The sequence below is a fragment of the Acomys minous genome (genome assembly GCF_964271855.1).
Source record: "Acomys minous genome assembly, chromosome: 11".
NCBI classification, from domain to species: Eukaryota; Metazoa; Chordata; class Mammalia; order Rodentia; family Muridae; genus Acomys; species Acomys minous.
In genome coordinates this window covers 47087614-47108707 of record NC_140492.1, presented here as the reverse complement: position 1 = coordinate 47108707, position 21094 = coordinate 47087614, and the positions used below count along the sequence as shown (strand labels likewise).

General features: G+C 41.4%; 1 protein-coding gene across 1 annotated transcript in view; it reads left to right on the top strand.

Annotated features, from left to right (window-relative positions):
- SLC9C1 (solute carrier family 9 member C1) overlaps positions 1-16792 on the top strand; it is a 61304-nt gene extending 44512 nt beyond the window's left edge. Inside the window, exons 21-28 of the mRNA XM_084802369.1 lie at positions 1977-2102; positions 3258-3356; positions 3875-4048; positions 8410-8541; positions 8662-8847; positions 10677-10803; positions 14678-14736; positions 16504-16792. Coding sequence (XP_084658495.1) covers positions 1977-2102; positions 3258-3356; positions 3875-4048; positions 8410-8541; positions 8662-8847; positions 10677-10803; positions 14678-14736; positions 16504-16548 — 948 coding nt within the window. The 3' untranslated portion in view covers positions 16549-16792. The remainder of the gene's footprint in view (positions 1-1976; positions 2103-3257; positions 3357-3874; positions 4049-8409; positions 8542-8661; positions 8848-10676; positions 10804-14677; positions 14737-16503) is intronic.
- The last annotated feature ends 4302 nt before the right edge of the window (positions 16793-21094 follow it).

Below are 21094 nucleotides of genomic sequence, written 5' to 3'. Positions count from 1 at the left end.
AGTATCTGCCACAGGCAGAGACAGATGATTATACAATATGTGCCAAGGCATAGAACTAAATCTACTCAGTCTTAATAAAGAAAGAAATGCTGGCCATGGGTGGATAAACACGGAAGATCCTGTGCTGAGAAAAATGACTCAGTCACAGACACTGTACAGTTCACATAAATATTGCAAAATGAAGTTGTGGAGGCCAATAGTGGTGACATAACAACAAGACAAATGCTGTTCGTGTCACTACAGAGTGATTACAAATGGCTAAGAGAGTAAACTTACACTGTGTATATTTTAGCTAAGAAAAATTGGGAAACTAGATGCTAACTCTAGATGTTAAAACATGCTATAATAATGAAATAATGAGAAATTACAGTATAAATGGGGGAAATGGGTGAGTATAACATACTTGCATCCAGCAGCAAACCCAAATATGCACCGTAGTCTACTATCAAACTGATACTGAAAATCTGGAAGAAATGACTGATTACTCAACAAATAATTCAAAGTTTACATGAAAATAACTTTAAAATTGTAAAATCGCTATAATGTAATGTACATATCTATTATTCCTCTTGTGGAAAAACCTTGCTAAAGCACTCATTACAAAGCCTGTATCTGTTAATTAAAACATTACATAGATAATACCACATAAACTGTAAAACTTTACACACCAAATGTATTCAGTTACCTAGCAGACAAAGCATGCCATAGAAGAAAGCATTTGTAACCGAAGTCACCCACTAAGCAAAGGTAGAAAGAATTCCCAGGATGTGCCAGTGCTCTGTCACTTAGTAGCTTAGACCAGAAGAGAGACCAAATCTGAGTCCTCCACCTTCCTTCCTGCATCTTCCATCTGTCTGTGCTGTCTGTCCATAAGAAGGGACTTTGCTTTCTTATGTATCGACTGAACTGCACACAAAACACAGCATGAGAGACAGAGAGACAGAGAGGAGAGGGAGAGAGAGAGAGGGAGACGGAGAGGGAGAGGAAGAGGGAGAGGGAGAGGAGAGAGAGAGAGAGAGAGAGAGAGAGAGAGAGAGAGAGAGAGAGAGAGAGAGAGAGAGAGGGAGGGAGGGAGGGGGAGGGAGAGGGAGGAAGAGAGAGAGAGAGAGAGAGAGAGAGAGAGAGAGAGAGAGACAGAGAGAGAGAAAGAGAGAGAGAGACAGAGAGAGACAGAGAGAGAGATCTGGTTTGTGTCTCAGTCCCAATGATCTTAGTTCATGACCACTTGGCTCCACCGTCTCTAGGAGCAAAGCTTCATTCACTTCAACCTCGCTGTTGTATAACACCATGTCCTATGACTTTAGCACAGGTTTCTCTGCTGTTGGTTGACACTTGAATTGTATGAATCATGTTGCAAACACAGATAAATCCTAGAAACAATGTGGAACAACAAAATGCAGATGCAAATAGATGTCAACAAACAGTTTTGACTACATATTATTGGGGTTTTCGCTTCCAGAGGGATAAGAGTCTATCACGGCAGAGAAGCATGGCCGTCATCTGTGGGCACAGCAGTAGGAAGAAGCAGCAGAGAGGTCAAATCCTTAACCTCAGGCATAAAGCAGAGGAAGCAAATTGATTTGGGACAAGGCTAGAAACCCTCAAATCCCACCCCTAGTGACATACTTCCTCCAGCAGGACCACACCTCTTAAACCCTCCCCAAATAGTGTCACCAGCTGGGGATCAAGTGTTCAAACCCATGAGCTTGAAGAGGACAATCAAGTGTTCAAGTATCCGAGACTATCGAGCTCATTTCTCACTCAAAGCACCACAGTCCAGGCTAGGGAAGCATCACGTGGTGTGGCTTGGGTCTGCAGTGCCCTCCAGAGCAGAGAACTGACTCATGCAGTACAGTCAGAAGCTGCTCTTCTTCCTCTTCCTCCCCTCCTCTTCCTCCTTCCTCCCCTGTTTTCCTCCTCCCCATTCTGTGTACACGAGTTTGGCTCACCTTCTCCCTTAAATATTATGCTTCTAGTTAATCATGGCCAAGAAGATCGAGGTGCTTGATCTCCAGTCTGTTTCCCAGCCGTTCAGTGTGGATGAGTCCCCAAACTATATCCCATGGCTTCATAAAGATCCTGAGACCATGTGCTTTATTCAGGTAAAATTTCACCTCCCAATAATACCTCTAGTGCGCTGGCAAACAATCATTAAAACAGTAAGGATGTAACTGTGATCCTTGCTAGTTAAAATTCTGTAATTGCTCCCTTGCTATATATATAGGCTGCAATCAACACTTCTTTGAACACTACCCAAAGCCCTAGAACAAACTGCCTCCCGCCTACCTCTCCACCTTCAGCCTCTGTTTCCCACATGCCGTATGCCCTTTACTCTTCTATGTGGATTCTGTGTAACTTTCTGGAAATGTCCACTGCTCTGAGACCCTTTTTTCAATTTTTCCTTACTTATTGCACATCTGCAAACTACCAGAAGCAGTAAGAGATGTAGGCCCTTGGGCCAGTGTCTCACCAGAAGACCACTCTGTTGTTTTTAGAAACACATTACCATCCTTTCTAATATGTATGTATGCTGTACTATTAAGTATATTACATTGCAAGTCATTTTAAATCTTGGCCACCACTGTTTAGCTCATTCATTATTTTGTTTTGTTTTCTTTTTCTTTTTCTTTCTTTCCCCTTTGTTGTTATTGTTGTTTCTGAGAAAGAATATTGCTATGTATTCCAAGCTGGCTTCTGAGTGTCAATTATCCTTCCCCAGCTGCCCAAATGTCAGATTACAACCATGAGCCACCAAAGCCTGGCTCTGTTCATCTTTTGAATACCCACCCTATCATTCTGCATAATCTATAGCATATGTTCATTGAGGGCCCAGGGAATAAATAAATCAACAGGCTTAACTTGATGTAATGGTATTCTTTTCAGTGCTTGCTCAGTACCAAAAGATCAATTACACTTTTCCATAGCTACTCAGCATGGATTGTATGGATTGTTGTATACTTAGGTTTTTTTTTAGAATATCTCTGCATTTACCTGTAAAATTTCACCTAGACTAAACCTTTTCTGCCACTCCATTCTTATCTCTGGGTTATTTTCATTATCCATGCATGAGCATTGTATATGAAAATTATATTTGTGGCTCTCCACATCCCTCTGTGTGCTATTCATGCTTCCTAATTTCTCTCACAAGTTTGCAGCTGACGAAGTCTCTTAGAGCTTATTGACTATTTACTTTAAATGGATAAAAGTTCTATTAAAGTATAAATCAACATCCCAAATTACTTTTATTTTCTTTTTAGGAAAAAGCAAAAGTGGTAACATTCGACTGTGGAAATAACATATTTGAAGAAGGTGATGAGCCAGAGGGAATCTATGTAATCATTTCAGGCATGGTCAAGGTAAAGCAGAGGTGCTTAGGAATGTAAGTGTGAAGAGTCTAGTTATTATTTTTAAGAACAATTAAGCAAACTTAGGAGTTAACAACTTTCCATGCTAAGAACTGAAGAGACCCTTTCTTAGGAGAGCAATCAGCACTAAAATGATGCTTTCCAAGACCAGGCACAATGGCTAGCAACCGACCACCTCCCGCGCCACACCCATCAACAGATAAGAGGAAACTACACCAAGGACCACCTCTGAAGACGTAACTTTATCAGTCGTGACTCATCTTGTGTCTATATGAGCGGGAGATAGAGAATGGCCCTACCAAGAGAAGTTGGAAAGAGTCACCTGTTTCAGGACACTGTGTGTGAAAGCCACTGACAACTTACTAACCTCACTTCCAAGGGGAAAAACTTCCAAGTCGATTGCAGATACAGTGTAATTGTTAGACCTAAAGCAGGGGAATGGAAAAAGGTTTGGGTGACGTAAATTAACCGGCATATGCGTTTTTTCTCTCTCTCTGTTTTCTTAACAGCTTAAAAGGTCAAAGGCCCAGATGGAGATGGAAAGAGTACCTTCTGAGTCAGAGGTTAAAACACATCCACTGCTGTACACAGAATATTTGCTTAGCGGCGAAATAATAGGAGAGTTAAACTGCCTGACTAAAGAACGGATGCCATACTCTGCCATCTGCAAAACCGTCGTGGAGGTGCGAACACAGAGGCGCTGTTCTGCTCTTGTATCGCATTCAGCATCTGCTGTCAAACTCAGAGTGTTTTTAGTGCTTAGCATGCATCTAGGGGCCCGTGGCAATGTGTGTTTTTAAATGGAAAAGATAAAGGAACACACATTACTTATAAGTGCATAATACTTCACATAGTGCCCTAGTAAAATGGTTTCAAAAATTGAGCCTACTACAATGAGAGAAGGATTTAACCAGGAAACCTGGGACATATGAGCTGTTCCATAATGAAAATTGGGTAGGATATAGGAAGTATTAATGCCACATACTGACTGGCTAGAACTTCACTAAGATGTATACAGAGTTTAGGCTAATTCTTACTTGAGCAAAGACTGTGCGATGTTTTATTTGTAGTTCATCACAATGAAAATTGCTTTTATTAAATAAAAAGGACCATAAAAAGAAAGGGATATACCACAAATTATAAGATAGGGAAGCGCGGAAGTCAGCACTAGAACAGTAGGAAAGCTGATGAGAGGAGATAACTGCCCCCCACACACAAACACACATTCCAGAAATGACTGAGGACACAATCTTCAGTGTACCACCCCCCCAAAAAATAATGACTTTCACCTATGAAAGCACAGGGAAGATTTTTTTTTTAACCAGAAGCCCTTTAAACCTGTAGGTGAACCATTTTCTGGAAATGGTTTTCCAGGAATTACAAGAGACAAGTCAGAGGACCCCAGAGGTGATCATTTGCTCTTCCTGGAATGTGGAAGCTTCTGGAGGACAGATGGCCTGACCTTCTTAGCCAGTCGGTGGCATTAAAAGTGGGAATGCGAAGGAATGTTAGTAAAAAATGGACACAAGAGGTGTAACACACATGCGCACTTGCCATACGTTAAATAAACCAAGTATAAAGAGCTATACCGAGGACAGTTGGGGAAATTTTAATATGAATAAAATATCAATGCTTATATAGGCAGTTCTATGTGAAGACAACGGTGTTTTAAAAGTGTGAGTGGTTTTAGGAGTCTTCTAAGTCATTCTAAGAGTAAAAATGTTTAAAAGCATTCGCCATATATGTTATGGATAGATTAGGTAAGATTGGGAAGGGTGCCATAAAAGAAGGACTAGAATTTATGCACGGGCATGTGTTTCTTGAAGAAAAGATACGTTTATAAGTGGAAAAGAGGCTGCAAGTCCAAGGTGTGTGGCTGGGTAGCGTTGGTTATTTTACCTCTGGATTAAGCTCAAAGGGCTATATCTTTCTTTATATTCTGGCTTGGGTCAGGCAGAGCAGGGAGGGACAAGCATAGTGTTTGTGGGGTGTTTCAATTAAGTTGTATAAGGCGTGACATTTGAAAACGTTACAGAAAGGGTAGTTATCGGTCACAGGAGATGTAAATGTAATATGTGCCAAGAAGGAGCTCATAGCGGTATGTTCCCATGCACATGAAATCAGTATCATTTAGAGGCTGGCAATTCAGATGTGGATTTTATACAGCTACCTAGTCTCTCACAGAGCCTTGTAGGCCTCTTTAGATAGATTATTTTTAGGTAGGGCAATTATCTCTATTACATTTTTAAAAACCTCTTTAAGCAACAGCATAGTAAAATATGTAGAGCTAGTATTTGGAGTATCTAGAATGTGAGTAAAAACACTAGCAGGCATACCAAACCCACCACAACCAGGCACAAAACCTCACAAAATATATGGAATGATATTTTCCATTATGATAAGCAGACAGGTTCAAAACAAGTCTGAAAGCCCCAAGAAAACAAATTGAAAAGTTTGACCATGCACTAGTTAATTAACTGTCTGTCAATGTGGCACAGTCTAGAAGCTCCTGGGAAGACAGTCATAATTAGAAACGACCTATATCCGGTTGGCACGTGAGTGCATCTGTAAGGGATTGTACTGACTTCCAGTTGATGAACGACCTTGCCCACTCTGGGTGGCCCTATTCCCTAGACAGGGGGCTATAAACAGTCAAAGAGAAGAGAACTAGATAAGAGCAAGCAAGCAAGATGAATTTATTCTTTCTCTGCTTTCGACCATGAACATGATGTGACCAGTTGCTTAAGCTCCTGCCAAAATTATCCAAAATGATGGACTGTTACTTGGAATAGGAAGCCAAGTAAACCCTTTTTGTCCAGACTAGTTTTCTTTTTCAGAGTGTTTTATCCAGCAACAGAACAGAAAGTTAGGACATCCCTTAAATGGACCCTGAGTCCCTGTCTCACACGTTCTCCAGTCACTGTGCAGCAAGTAAAAGCCCTTACAGAAGATAGTGAGCCTGATGAGTTGTGCAATTTTATTCAATAAAATGGCTAAAATCATAGGCCAGCCAAAGTTCCAAAGCAAGATGAAGACCCTGTGAAGAAGGAGAGGGAGGAGGAGGAGGAGGAGGAGGAAGAGGAAGAGGAAGAGGAAGAAGAAGAAGAAGAAGAAGAAGAAGAAGAAGAAGAAGAAGAAGAAGAAGAAGAAGAAGAAGAAGAAATGCTGCCAAACATCAAGGACCTTTAAAGATCAATTGTCAGAAAGGAGATACTATTTTAAACTACTAGTATCCAGCTGAAGGACAAGAAATATTAGACCATGGAAGTAAAGACCAAACATAAAGTAGCCTACTGCAGCTCTGCCCCATCAACGCTGAGAGGGGGCCCTTGCCTCTCTAGATCTACTAAGCCAATGCTGACAGGTGTGGAGGCAGTTTTAAACTTTATGTACTGTAGTGGATATAAACATGTTTTTTGTTTTGATCCCAAGTGTGGGATGTGAAACAGGCTTGTGTAATGGTATGTGGTATACTTACTTTCATATTATTCTATTTTGGAACATAGACTTAACACTTTCAATTAGTTAGCCCAAGCAAACTATAAATGCCAGCCAGCACTGACTCTCAGTGATCAGACAATAAATGGCTCCTTGCAACAAATCTCAATGATTCAGGGGAATAGAGAGGAATCTGTAATCTATAGAATGTATCATCAGTAATCATGAATTTTTAAAAGTTTTTTTTTGAGATTATAATTTTACACATACAAAGAAACATTAAACAGTGATGGTGTGATGAAAATAGGGGGGAATGGTACACTGAGTAAAAAGTAACACTCTTATTGCCCAGAAGATGCCCTGGGCAGATGGGGCACTAAAGCAATGGGTACAAGTAGACTCAATGAACTCGAGGAAAACATGTAATTAAGGAGAAGCTGCTCTTAAACATAGAGGGGATTGGAAATATCAGCACAATATTAACATGAAAATGGTCAAATGGAAAGTTTAGGATTAAGTAGAGCAGATTGAAATACCAGGGGAAAAAAGGTGGGGTGGGGTGGGGGACAGAAATGATAGGAATTAAAACAACCTAAGTGTTCAGCACCTGATATACGGTTTGGACGAGCATATGGTCTGTGGACTGCTGCTCATCCTCGGAAAGGGATGATGGGCTAGAGAGTTGGAGCAGTGGTGCAGGCACTTGCCACCAAGCCTGATGACCTGAGTCCTATCCCTGAAACCCACTCAATGGAAAGAAAGACTCTACTGCAGGCAGCCCCTGATTTTCGTAGGCGTGCCATGGCACATGAATAAATTAATTCATTTCCCACATAAATGTCATTAACTAATGTAATTAAAACATTTTAATGAATAAGATTCTATTTTTGCAGCAAGGATGATCTTGAAAATGTGTGAATGTTACAAAGTAGGAACAGAGAGAAAAATAGGGCATGGTTTTTAGCTCCATGTGGACTGTCAAGCAACAGGCTTGTCTCAGAGAGCACAGAGGGGTTGTTACTAGAAGTGTATGATAAAGGCAAGAGAAGGAGAGAAGGCAGTGGTCCAGGGTACATTTCCATTCACTGGAAGAATATATTTTAGTGTTCTATTGCAGGACATGGTGAACACAGAAATAACAATATATATGTCAAAATATGTTAAAGGAATAGATTCGTAATGTCCTCAACACAAAACCTCATAAATTGATAATGTGTGGGATACGTTAATTAGCTTGATTTGTTTCTCATTAGCATACCTAGCTGTTATTTGCCGATAAAAAGAATAAAAATAAATATGTAAGATAGCAACCGGTATTTAGCTTGGTATAATTTCATGATGATCAATCACCAGACTACATCCAGAAATACATACAGCCATACACACAGTTAAAAAAAAAACTAAAAAGTTCTTTTTGGGTCATGAAGTTTCTGAAATTGTGTCTATGGCAAGATTACAAGTATAAGACAATACAGGCATTTTATGAGATTTCTGGACTGTTACATGCATCTTAATTCTTAGCTCAAATGTCACTGTATGGAGCTGACAGATATTTCTTCAGCCCTGGATATGAACAATTTATTCACTTTCTATCTTCCTTTTTCAGACATATTTTATTCCCATCAGCCACTTGTATGAAGGTTTTGAAAAAAAATGCCCTAACTTGAAACATAAAATGTGGCACAAAATCGGACTCGGCATTACTGCCCAAAAGATTCGGGAACATTTATCTTTCGAGGTAAGAGGGGGTCCTTCTGAATTCTTTCTACCTACTCGTCCCCAAGCTGACCTGCACAGAGATAGTGGTGGAAACTGACGGTGAGCTAATAACAGGCATGAAATTATGCTTCTCCTTAAGGACTGGAACTACAAGATGCAGTTGAAACTCTGCAACGTCTTCATAAGGGACATACCCAGGAACACGAAAACCGACATCTACGATGAGACCGTAACCCACGTGGTCCTCATCCATGGATCTGCGGAAGACTGTCAGTTGCGAAAAATTTATAAGGCACCTTTCCTAATTCCCGTGACTTGCCACCAGGTACGGAAATAGGCCTTACACCAAACAAAGCAGTAACATAAGAAAACTTGGTATAACCATCAGGCCTTCTGGTTTCCCGTCTCCTCCTTCCCTCCCCACCCCACCCCATATTGCATACTTATCCACACCACGTGTAGTCACATGCCCAGTGTTTATTGATTGCTTTCACGCTCAGTGGCCTAGACACAAGCTATTTCCACCCAATGCCAATGCCAATGAAACACACTGTGGTCTAGAGTTGAGACCACAGTCACATATTAGTACAGTTGTACCTGGAAAAGGGGACCCTCTAATTGATTCACACATTTCAGAAGGACTGTATCGACAGAATTCTAGAAGGCCATGACAAACCTCACTAAAGTGGGAGACGTTTTCCTCCAACTCAGCAAATGAAACTTTAAAAAAATGAGCCCTTTCCTATTTAAACTGTGTTGAGCTCAAAAGGACTCTTTGCTCCATAATCCTTGGTTTCCTAGCAACCACGGCCTGCCTGTCTCCATAGTTTCACTTTCTGCCCTTGGCTCTTCACAGCAGTTTCGGTGCATCACCATCTTAGCTTCTTATGGTTTCTCACTCGATCTCTGTAACCATCCAGTGGCCTCTTTGCCGAGGCCACCACCATTGCTAGAACTAGAGGTCCCTGGGTCCTGTCTACTCTTGTCTCAGCTAGTTCTGTTGGCTGTATCTGAAATAACACCACAAGTAGGAGAAAGCCTTTGGACATACTGTTCCAATGCTAAAGCAGAATACACAGGAGAGAGGCCTCCCCCACGGATGTTAGGAGACTGGGAGATAGCTTGTTTACATAGAAACGGGGTAGGGCACTCTTTTACTATACTAATCCCAGTTCTGTGTGTGCATGGCTTCCAGTTCTACCAATAACAGCCCTTCCACATGCACCAAGCATGTCTCTTTTATGACCCATTACAAGCTTTGCACTACCCCAGTCAGAATCTTTGTCCAGAGTCACTAGGGAGGGCTCTCTCTCTCTCTCTCTGAGAATGACTACAGGATAAGCATGGTCCCCACAAGTGGACAGAGGCTTGTTTTACCTGGAGTGGGATGTGGTAAAACTGATGCTAGTTGCCTGCAGCGGTGGTCAATTGGAGCATCAGGGCCAGGTCTCCGGAAGCAGCAGGAGCTGAGGCTTGAGCAGCAGCAGTGGCTGCAGTGGTCCATGAAGCCAGAGTAGAGTTTTCTCTGACTGATGACAGACGGGAGAAGATGTAGGTCTGGCAGCACTAAACTAAAGACGATAGGACATAAGGTAGAGCCTGTCAGCTGCCAATGAAATGTCAAATGGCCCTACCAGCTGATATCAGCTCAAAAAGGGGAAAGATACTGAATGATGCTTACAGTAAACTCTATTGTGGAATGATCGTCCTCAACAGTACTTAACCTGGTTTAATCCCTATCCAAACATCCTTAAGAAGGACTTTGAGCAATGCTACCTTTTAAAGATGTATTATCAATAGTGCCCCGCCTATTGTTAATCATATAAAAGGCAAACCCTGGAAATCTCTGAGTTTTATCAAAGGAAATTTTGTCTCGAGCGTTCTGTTAGAAAATGAAGCAGCCTATTTGGTGTGGCTTGGTCTTCAATTGGTAAAAAGAAAGCAAACTGTCCTAGTATGGTCACCATAAACTCTATGTGAAATAATAGGCCCAAATGTGTCAAGGAAGAGTGTCTGTGTAGAACAAGGCATTGTGGCTAATATTGGTCATGCCAGTGGGCAGAAGGCTGAGGAGAGAGAATGCTGGCTTGCCAGAGCAACACGTAATTGCATAACCTTCATTCAGAAATCAACATATATTCTGTCATCTTTCAGATACAAGGCACCGAAGACTTCACAAAAGTAATGATTATTCAAACTTCAGTTGCTATGAGAAAATTCAGATGGAACGTAAAAAAGTACATTCCACCTCGCAGAATTTCTATGAAACCAGATTTTAAAAGTGAGTTAGATGTCTTGGGCATAACTTTGAGAACTTACTTTCCTTTCATACAATATCAATAGCTTGCATTCTGCCTAGAGTATTGAGGACCTCTTTAGCTGCCATATTTGACATGTTAAATTTCCCGTGACTGTGATGAAAACCTCAGACAAACAACTTATAGGAAGAGAACTTCATTTTGCTTCAGGGTTCAGAGGCTTCTCTTTTGCCTCCTCTATGGCTCTGGGCTTGGAAGGGGGTACGAGGGTGGAGGTGGGTGTAACATCATTAAAACAGAAGCCTGGGGTCGAGTGGACTTTTTTCTTACCTCATGGCATCTAGGAGGCAAAGATAAACCAAAAACAGTCAGGAAAATGTATTCCACACACCAAGACCTACTGTGGCACCCCCGCACCCCCACACCCCTGGGCAAAGGAAAGAAACTACAAACAGGCAACTTCACATCTCTCCCAAAAACCCCTCCCCACTTCCCTTTACAGCCCAGCCTTTTATTCTCATGGCCCAGTAGTTTACAGCAACTCAAAAAAAAAATGTCAGTCACAGTATATACGACACAGAGAAGCCAAAATTGTATATGAAGTTCTCTGCTTCATTCTGTTCTCAGCTTGGACTCTAAGACAAGGTTTGGACAAGCTGGGACAATTGACTACTCCTGGTAAATGACGCTCTGGGGTCTTGGACTTGAATGCCTGCAACCCTACAGACCTTGCCATCTCTGGAGATGTCCTCACAGACACACCAGAAAGTGTACTTTATTAACCCCACCCTATGCAGGTGTCCTTTATCTAATCAAGTTACCCTTTGATGGAAACCAAAATCGGTCATCCCAATATTTAATATCAGAGCTACACTTAGAAATATTTATGGTTCATCTATAAGTATAACCCTGCATAATCATCAAAATAATATAAAAAATGAACAACAGAATCGTTAGCCTTTCATTCAAAAGAAGATGTTAAGTATATCAATAACAGACAAAATATGGGTTACATTCTAAATAGCAGACATATGAATCTCTGGATTATATAGTGTTAGTAGAAAGCTTATTCTTTAAACAAATTTCACATGATAAAAACAACAGCACAGCAAAATGGATTATTTGGGATCTACAATTGCTCATCAGTTGGATAAGATAGGAGATTTACAAATGCATTGTCAACATGAACTATGTAACAAATGTGCTTTCTAAAAGATACACCACTAGTAATTCACTGACAAGAATTTCAAAATGTATTTAAGATAAATGATAAATTGTGTTCTAAATTTAGAAATTTACATAAAGTATTTTTGGAATTCTGACTATTTGCATCAATATTACTAATAGGGAAATCATGATAAGGGCTGGAAAGATGGCTCAGTGTTCTTCCCTTTAGAAGTTTCCTCCTGAGTTCAATTCCAGCAACCACATGGTTGGTGGCTTACAACCAGCTATACTGGGATCTGATGCCCCCCCTTGTGGCATGCAGGTGCACATACAGATAGAGCACTCAAATAAATAAAATCTTTAAAAAAAAAATAAAACTGAAGCCGGGCATGGTGACGCACGCCTTTAATCCCTGCACTCGGGAGGCAGAGGCAGGCGGATCTCTGAGTTCGAGGCCAGCCTGGTCTACATAGTGAGTCTAGGACAGCCAAGGATACACAGAGAAACCCTGTCTCGAAAAACCAAAATAAAAACAAAAAACAAAAAAACAAAAAAAAAAAATAGAACTCATTGTAATGCAATAAAGGATGCGTGTTGTGTCAAAGGACAACTCACAAAAGAAATATACATTGAACAGGAAATTTTAAGTCAGGCGTGGTGGCACATGACTATAACCTCAGCACATAGGTGGCTAAGAGTTTGAATCTATCCTGGACTCCATAGTGAAACCTGTGAGGAGAGAGAAGGGGGAGAGGAAGAGGGAAGAAAAAAACAAAGGCTGTTCAATGCTGCAAACATTTAAAGAAAATAAGTGTTTAGTCCACTTCATTAGTGGGTGTTTTCATTATTTTTCTAATTGCTGTGACCAAATACTTAACAAGAAGTAACATATTAAAGGAACACGAGTTTTATTTTGCCTCCCAGTTTGGATATGATCATCAAGGCAGGGAAGAGGTGGCAGAGGGAGTGAGGCATTTGGTCACTGTGCATCAACAGTTAGGAAGCAGAGAGAGATGAATGCGGTGCTCAGCATGATGTCTGCTTTTCCTTTCTCAGCACAGGGGTTGATGCTATCATACTCAGAGCAGCTCCTCCTCAGTTAAACTTTTCAAGAAACTTTCTTAAAGACACACTTTCTTAGGTGATTTTACATCCAAGTTGACAGTAAGGATTAGTCATCATAGTAAGATTTAAAATATATATATAAACTCATTCATGAAAAGAGAGAGCAGTAAATATATCTTCTTGTTTTGTTGGTGCTGGCATAAATTAATAAAATTACAGAGATTTAAAAATAATAAACTCTATAATCTTTGATTAAATCATGTAATTTCTAAACATTTTGCAAAGATATTAAAAATAATAAAAAGATAATTGGGCATCACTACAAAGATAGAAAATTAGAGTCAGTGAAACTGTATAGTGAATTACTATTTAATTAACAGTTTAATCAATGAGATTGAACATTATATAATCATTAAAATAAAATTTTTTCATGTTACAATGTGAAAAAGACCTGTGGTATATAAGTAAAAGTACCAATGCTATGTTGTTAATTTTAAGTGAATTTTATCTTTATTATGTTATAATGATGCACACTTACGTTTTTTGGTTTTTTAAATATATATTTATATTGTTACACATATATAAAATTAACTACATATAGCAAGAAGAACCACAGAACAATCAGGAATTATATTAATGTTACATTCATAGTGTTTTGGCTACTTGCATTTGGCAACCTTGAAACATCTTTCCTATCTTGGAGCATCTAAAATTCTGAACGAAAATCAGTATCTATTATATCTCATCTCTGTCAACTTAAAACACCTATCCAGACCTAAAAACATCTTAACCCCTAAACAACTAAGCTTAATAATATATTTTAGTTAAGCATATGTGTGTGTGCCTGCACGTGTGTGTGTGTGCATGTGTGTGCAGGTGCCCAAGGCAGTCAAGGTGTAAGACCTCACTGAAGCTGGCCATTGTGAACTGCACAGCAGTCTCTATTTATTGGGCATTCCCCATACTCTTCAATCTGCCTGAGACCTCAAACCTACTCCACATCTCTCCATTTCTCTCTCCCTTCTCTCTCTCTCTCTCTCTCTCTCTCTCTCTCTCTCTCTCTCTCTCTCTCTCTCTCTCTCTGTCTCTGTGTCTCTGTGTGTATCTCACTCTGTCTGTCTCTCTTTGTCTATATCCATCTTTCTCTGTGTGCGTGTATCTGTCTCTTTCTCTATCTCTGTCTCTGTCTCTGTCTCTGTCCCTCCCTCCTTCCCTTCCTCCCTCCCCTACCAGTCATAAGTGATTATTTCAAATCCACTGAACCCTGTGTTCCATAGCAGAATATATCCTGTCTTGTTCCACTAACCTTGTTTCTGTTTTCATGGTTGTCTACCCTTCCTGCCAACTAAAAATTCTAAGAAAAGAGTGGCTGCTGTTTTCTTTCATGACGCTCCAAATACACATTAATGTAGAAGTGTTAAAGAATATTAAAATAGCAGGTGGTGTTTTTCTCCCACCTTTTCAATCCCCTTGTGCATTTGTTGCATAGCTTTACAATTAAAGCTTGTTAGACACACTTTAAAAAGTGGCCTTTTCCCCCACTATTGTCAGATCAGAGATCCTGAGTGTCTACAAATTAAACGTGATCTAGTTTGATAGCTAACCTACTTAAAAGTGTGACTAACTAACACCACGGGTGAAGTGACACTCTCTTTTTCTTCGTAGGAGAATCACTTGAAACACTGGAAGAAAGCTCTGAAGATGAGGAAGATGTTAAGGAAGAGGTAAAGTGACAGCAGTTTTTTTCGAGCTTTATTAATTTAAAAGAGGTCGCAGTTTATGGAAGCTACTAATGCATTTCTCTTATCCTGAAGGACCTGACCTACTATTCATTTTATAGATTTGGATATGAAAAGTTTCTCTCTGCCCAGCATATAATGGCATTGTTAACAACTTTCATATAAATATTATACAAATGACTCACAAATTCAAGAGATTTCAGGGTAACGTCTTGAAGCACTCCAGCATGCAAGGATCAGCAGGCACGGCCTTGGCTGCGGGCTGAGCCCCTCTCCCTATCCCTCTGTCATATGTTGAATTTGGCCAAATCCAAAGGCTGCCACAACTGCTGCAACTACCTCTGCAAAGCATCTAGAACTTTCCAATCTCAAAGCAGTCTGCCCCTATAGTCACAGTTCTTGATGAACACAGTGCAGACTGCTAAACATTCCAGTCTCTTCCTGCCTAGACTAAACTAAATTTCTCAGAAAGCTCCAGGCTAGCCTCCCTAGGCCTAGAAAAAAAAATCTTTTATTTAAAAAGAGAGAGAAGGTAAGGAAGACAGTTAAGGTAAAATATAAGGTAAGTTCTAGAGCGCCCTGATTAACTACATGACCAGCTAGCCAAACTTACAAGACACACCTTCGTGACATTATTTGTGAGATGGAAAAGGAGGCAGGGAAGCTAGTGTTGTTGTCCCTGATCTGAAAGAATGCTGCTTGTCCATCGATTTTAGAAATAGCATACTTGCCATTCTAGTACGTGCGATGTTGAGGCAGGGAGACGACTGAATGACATACGTTCGTTCATTCGTTAGTTTGTTTTCAAGCAGCACTGTTGAAAGGTGCGGGTTCAATAAAAAGCATGAAACACTAGCCAGTGGAGTGTGTAGAAAAACCCATCAAGTTGTGTTGTTCAATAGATGTTTTTATTGCCATTGTCAGATGTTGGCGGCTTGGGGTCTCCTTTCTTGTCCCCCTCCCACCACTGTCATTCCCAGGACATGGTTTTTCTTTACAAGACTAGATGACTGCTCAATGCTTAGTCACAACATCAAGATGCCCCTGTTCCAATCTCCAAGATGAAATGTGCACAGTGACCACTGCAGGAATCCCAGGCCTGGCTCTTCTGCTCTGAATCGGGACCCGTACCAGCCCTCCTCTGTCTAGCAAAGCCTTACACTCTAGTTTCCCTTCTATTGCTGTGATTGCTCTGACAAACAGCAGCTTGGGGGTGAGGGGGGGAGGAATCTATTTCAGCTTATAATTTTACATTATAAAAAAACACAAAATGATAAAAAAGGGGGTTGGGGATTTAGCTCAGTGGTAAAGCACTTGCCTAGCAAATGCAAGGCCCTGGGTTCAGCCCTCGGCTAAGGAAAACAAAAAAGAGAAAATAATTTTACATTAAAATCCATCTTTGGGGAGAAGTAAAGGTGGGAACTTTATACCATATGCACACTTAGGAGCAGGAGGAAATCACTACGGACACATCCACCTTCTTCCTTGCTTGTCTGTGCTTAGCTCAGTTTCCCTATCCTGTATAGATCAGGTCCCTCTGCCTATGGGATGGAACCACGCCCTAGGCTGAGTCCTTTTCATCAAGTATCTTAACTGAGGCAGTGCCACACAGACACGCCCACCAGCCACCGCAATGTAGACAGTCCCTCCCCGAGACCCTCTTCTCAGACGATTCTAGGCTACATCAAGTTGAGAAAGCTAGCCATTATCCCTTGTTCAAATTTGACTTCTGTTTCCCTATCGATTTCTCAGGCTCAAGAAAATGATGACTTGGTCGAAGACACTAATAACCTCTAAGAAGTCTGCTTGAAGAAACCCGAAAAGCTTCCATTAGCTGCCTAAGCTTCTCAAAATGACCCTGAAAACATTTCTGGAGACGGAGACAAGCCAAACTTGATGCTTCCTTTGTATGATAGTATGAATTAAAGCACTTCCCAGTAGCCCAACAACTCTCCAAATGATGGTATTTCCTCATTTAGAGTGGGGAAAAATAACTCTAAAATAAGACTGTAAGACTTTCTAGACCCCTGGTGTCCTCTCTCTAGTTGACAACTTCACTGGCTCCCAATTCGTCTCTTTACTTCTCAGTCGGGTGGTCACTGAGCTTTCATAGCAAAGAGCAGAGGAAGAGCGAACTCATTCTTGCTTGCTGCGTTATGCTCGCCCAGCTTTCTTCACTCTTAGTTCAGTGCCCAGCCCATGAGATGATGCCAACCACAGTCAGTCCGGACATTTCCACCTCCATTAACAACCAAGACAGTGCACCTCAGACATGCCCACCACACGGGTTGATCTAGGCAGCCCCTCAACGGACAGCCCTTTCTTTCCGCGGTAATTCTAGGTTTTGTCATAGGAACGTTTACAACGAACCAGCACTGGGTGTACGGTATATTTCACTCTGTTAGTCAGGAGCTCGATCGTTTTAATAACCACTTAAGGTAGATATATGTATCCACCCTTTATGAGGGACTAAAGTAAAAACAGCAATTCTGAGTAATTTGCAGAAAACCTCACAGCTTCCAAGAGAAAGAACGGAGAGTTGAAAATAAACTGCTACACTGTGCATTCCACCATGAACACCCACAGAGTTAATAAAAAGTTAAAATGCCCATCTTCAGCATCAAGTGTAGGGAATTCTGAATGTTATGCCAACAGCTCATGATGGGGACCTAAGAGCCAAGTGTGAAGATTCCTGTCACAGATGGGACTTTGAGATCAAGACAATGAGGACTGATCCTTTTGGCAACCTCAACCAGCTCTTCTTAGCGTTAATGACTAAGCAGCTATTGCAGTATTGTTTTCAGAAGCCCCAACAGTGTGGCCTGCCTCCGTGTTCTTAGCTGAGAAGAAAAAGAAAGTATTAAAGTAGAGAGTAAAGTACAAACTTGTATGCATACCCGTGCACATGTACACTACCACGTGCGCGCGCACACACACACAGCCACAGTTCCGGACTGTCGCTTCTGGCTGGAAGCATGGAGTGGACTGTAAAGACGTCCCTATGTAAGACAGCAGTTTGGGAAATGATCTTGTCACGGATGTCTGGCTCTCTGTCGCACCTGGAGCTCTACAGACCTAAAAAGAATCTGTGGGGCCATCGGCCTAAGGAGCGTATGGGGAACTCTTCTTTCCCTACTCACCTACAAAACGGAGGAAATGGGTAGTAAGATAACCATGGGTATCTCACCTGAAAAAAATACTAGAGTCTGTGACTCTCAGAAAGCCAGGAAACAATCGTCACTCGGGTCTTGTTACCTTACCAGAATATAGCAGAATAGTTTTTACATTGTGAGTGTTATAAACAGATAAATGCAGACATCTCAGCTCCCAAATCTTCTCATTTCACCCTCACTTATTATAAATATCTAGGTTTGTTTCCACTTCAGTGCGTGCAGTTTCTCAGAGGTCTTAAGTACTGGAGTAAACGCTGACAGGAATAAAAAGAGATTGGCTCAGAAAAATCATTTTGGAATCCTAACACCTTCGTCTGAACAGTGGGAGCAGTTTACTTAGCTCAAAGTCTGGACTACACTGACAGGCGTATGTTGTAAATGCCACTCACCCCCGCCCCCTCCCCACTTCCCCCGCCCTACCCCCAGCGCCCCTCCAACCACCCCGCCCCCCCCCGTGCCCACACCCCCGCCTCACCGTCCCCTCCACCTCCCCACCCCCGCCCCAAACACACACATTCCTCTTGCAAAAACCAACACATCTTCTTGCCTGGTATTTGACACTTCCACGGCTCAATATCTCCATCTACTGGTCGGAGTAAAACTGAAGCTTGAAAACTGATTTGCAATCTCCACGGACTCCAGTCTTGAACAGCCAATTTAAACGTTTGGAAATGGTTAGGAGGTGTGGCCTTGTTACAGGGGGTGTGGCCATGTAGGTGGGTTTTGAGCTTTCAAAATCCCTTGTTGGCAAAATCCTTCTTCTCTGTATCTGTGGTCTACAGATCAAGACATAAAGTTCTCAGCTACTGCTTCGCTGCCATGTCTGCTTGCTTCTCACCATGATGAATCCCCTGCCACTGTAAGCAAGCCCACTAACACTCTCTTCTGTAAGGGTGGCTTTGTTCACGGTACCTCCCACAGCTATAGGATGGTAACTAAGACAGCTCCCATTCTTCTGTTTGCTTTAGATAATACTTCTGTATTAATCAAAATCAAATAACATATTTTCCTTCTGCTTTGCTCACTCTTGATCCCAAGGTGCTCAGCACACAGTAGGTTTTTCAACGTATATTTGTTGGAGGCATAAACAAGCGCGTAACCAAATAAAGAATAACCATCCACACAAGATTAATGAAAAACGAAAACAAAAACAAAACAAGGAAGAGTAAAAACATGATTGCAGTCTTGAAATTCATTTTAAGCTCTTTCTGTATTGTAACCTAATTTCTATACAGTTATTCCGCCCTTGGCGCCATCCTGTAAACAGTGACGAAGTCACAGGCACACAGCCACTGCAGTCAAGACAAAGAACCAAATCCCTTTCTAATGCCAATCAGTGCCACCCACACATGCATGGAGTGCTTTCTGCTCACATGGGTCTTGCCTTGTCCTGAAAGCCGAAAGGTCCCTACAGAGCTGGTTTCTTTCACAGGTAACGCATTTGCAATTCTCCTAGTTGTTATATACCTCAGGGGCCTGTTCTTTTCGTTGCCAGGCAACATGCCACTGTGTGGGCATGACACTTTTTCACCCACTCACCTCCTTCTTAAGCTGTTTTTGATTTGGAAGGAAGGAGATTTTATATAAAACTTTATATCCATATAATCCAGGTTCTTAGAGGTTATATTTTCAACCTAGAAAATTCCTAAACATGGGATTACTGGCTGGTGTGGGAGGCCCGTTTTACCTGTATACAAGAGTGCTTTATTGGTTTGCACACGGAATATTATTTTACACCACCTGTGAGACTTTCAGTTCTTCCACATCCGTTTTCTATAGTGAGTATTATCATGTTTTTGCTTTCAACACTAGGCATTCTAATAAGTTGGAGAAGATATAGTGCTATGGTTTTTGTTTTACATTTCCCTAATGGCTAGCATGTTCCCTACCATTTTAAACATTCATTTGCCATTCAAATAGGATCTTAGGGAATAAGTCTGTTCAGATATGTTTTTCTATTTTGTTACTGGACTTTTTGTGTGTGTGTGAGTAAATTTTTTAGGATTATAATATATTATTTTCTCCCCCTATTTCTTCCCTCTAAGCCCTCCCATATTCCCTTCCTTTCTCTCGTCCAAGTTTATGGGCTCCCTTTTCATTAATTATTGCTGAAAACAGTTATATTACATAACATATAAGTATATATTCCAAACTACACAAGCGCAACCTGCTCAGTCTGTATAATGCTACTTACTGTCTGCATCTTTCCTGGACTGACCATTTGGTACTGGATAGCAAATTGATGTTCTCTTCTCTGAGAAAAGCTATTTCTTCCTCTCTCAGCATTCCTTACTTGCCTGAAATTCTTTGTATATGGTTAAGGCTTTGTGGGCTTCCCTGTCCATGCTAGCACTTCCAGTGCTGTCCTTGTTCAGCTCCTGTGTAGGAAGTCAGGTGGGTGACTTTATAGATGCGGCATGTGACAGTCCTCGGAGACACAACCTCACAGCAAACTCTCTGGTTCTCTGGCTTTGAAGATCTTCCCATCCCCTTTTAAGTAATGACCCATGAGCCTTAGGGACATGAGTGGTGCTGTACATGTGTCCCTTGGAACTGGCCTCTCATGACTCTGAATCGTGCTTGCCTGTGGTTTCCTGTTGCAAAGAGAAGTTTCCTTGATGAAGGGTGAGAACTACACTTATCTAGGGGTAGGAGGAGAGATGTTTGGACTGCAGCTAAGGACTGTGCTGGTTTAGTGACGTGGCAGTTATAGGTTCTCTTCCAAGATCCGTGACTGACTTCTTTGAGGGGAATTGGCTAGGTTTCCAATACCAGGAATGATTTCCATCTTGTTGAGTGGATCTTAAGTCTAATTAGAGAGCTGTTGTTTGCCACCAAGGTACGTGTGCCACTGCAACACGCTTACGTTATTGTGCCGTACTAGTCCCATTGTGATTCATAGGCATCGCATCATATCTAGGTAGGACTGCTGATTGCCTCCCTCCTTCGGAAGTTTGCATGGTGCCTTCTGTACCATAAAAGCTTGTCTTAGGCGCGGGTCCACACCGCAGGCGAGGGTCGGCTGGGTTTGAAAGGTGAGGTCCTCAATGCATTTCAAGGAGGACAATTGTGTACCAGAGCTACACGGAAATGTTCACCCCCAAGAGTGGCTTGATTGGGAGGAAATACTTAGCGCAATGTATTAGAAATACCCAAGCCGAGATCACCCA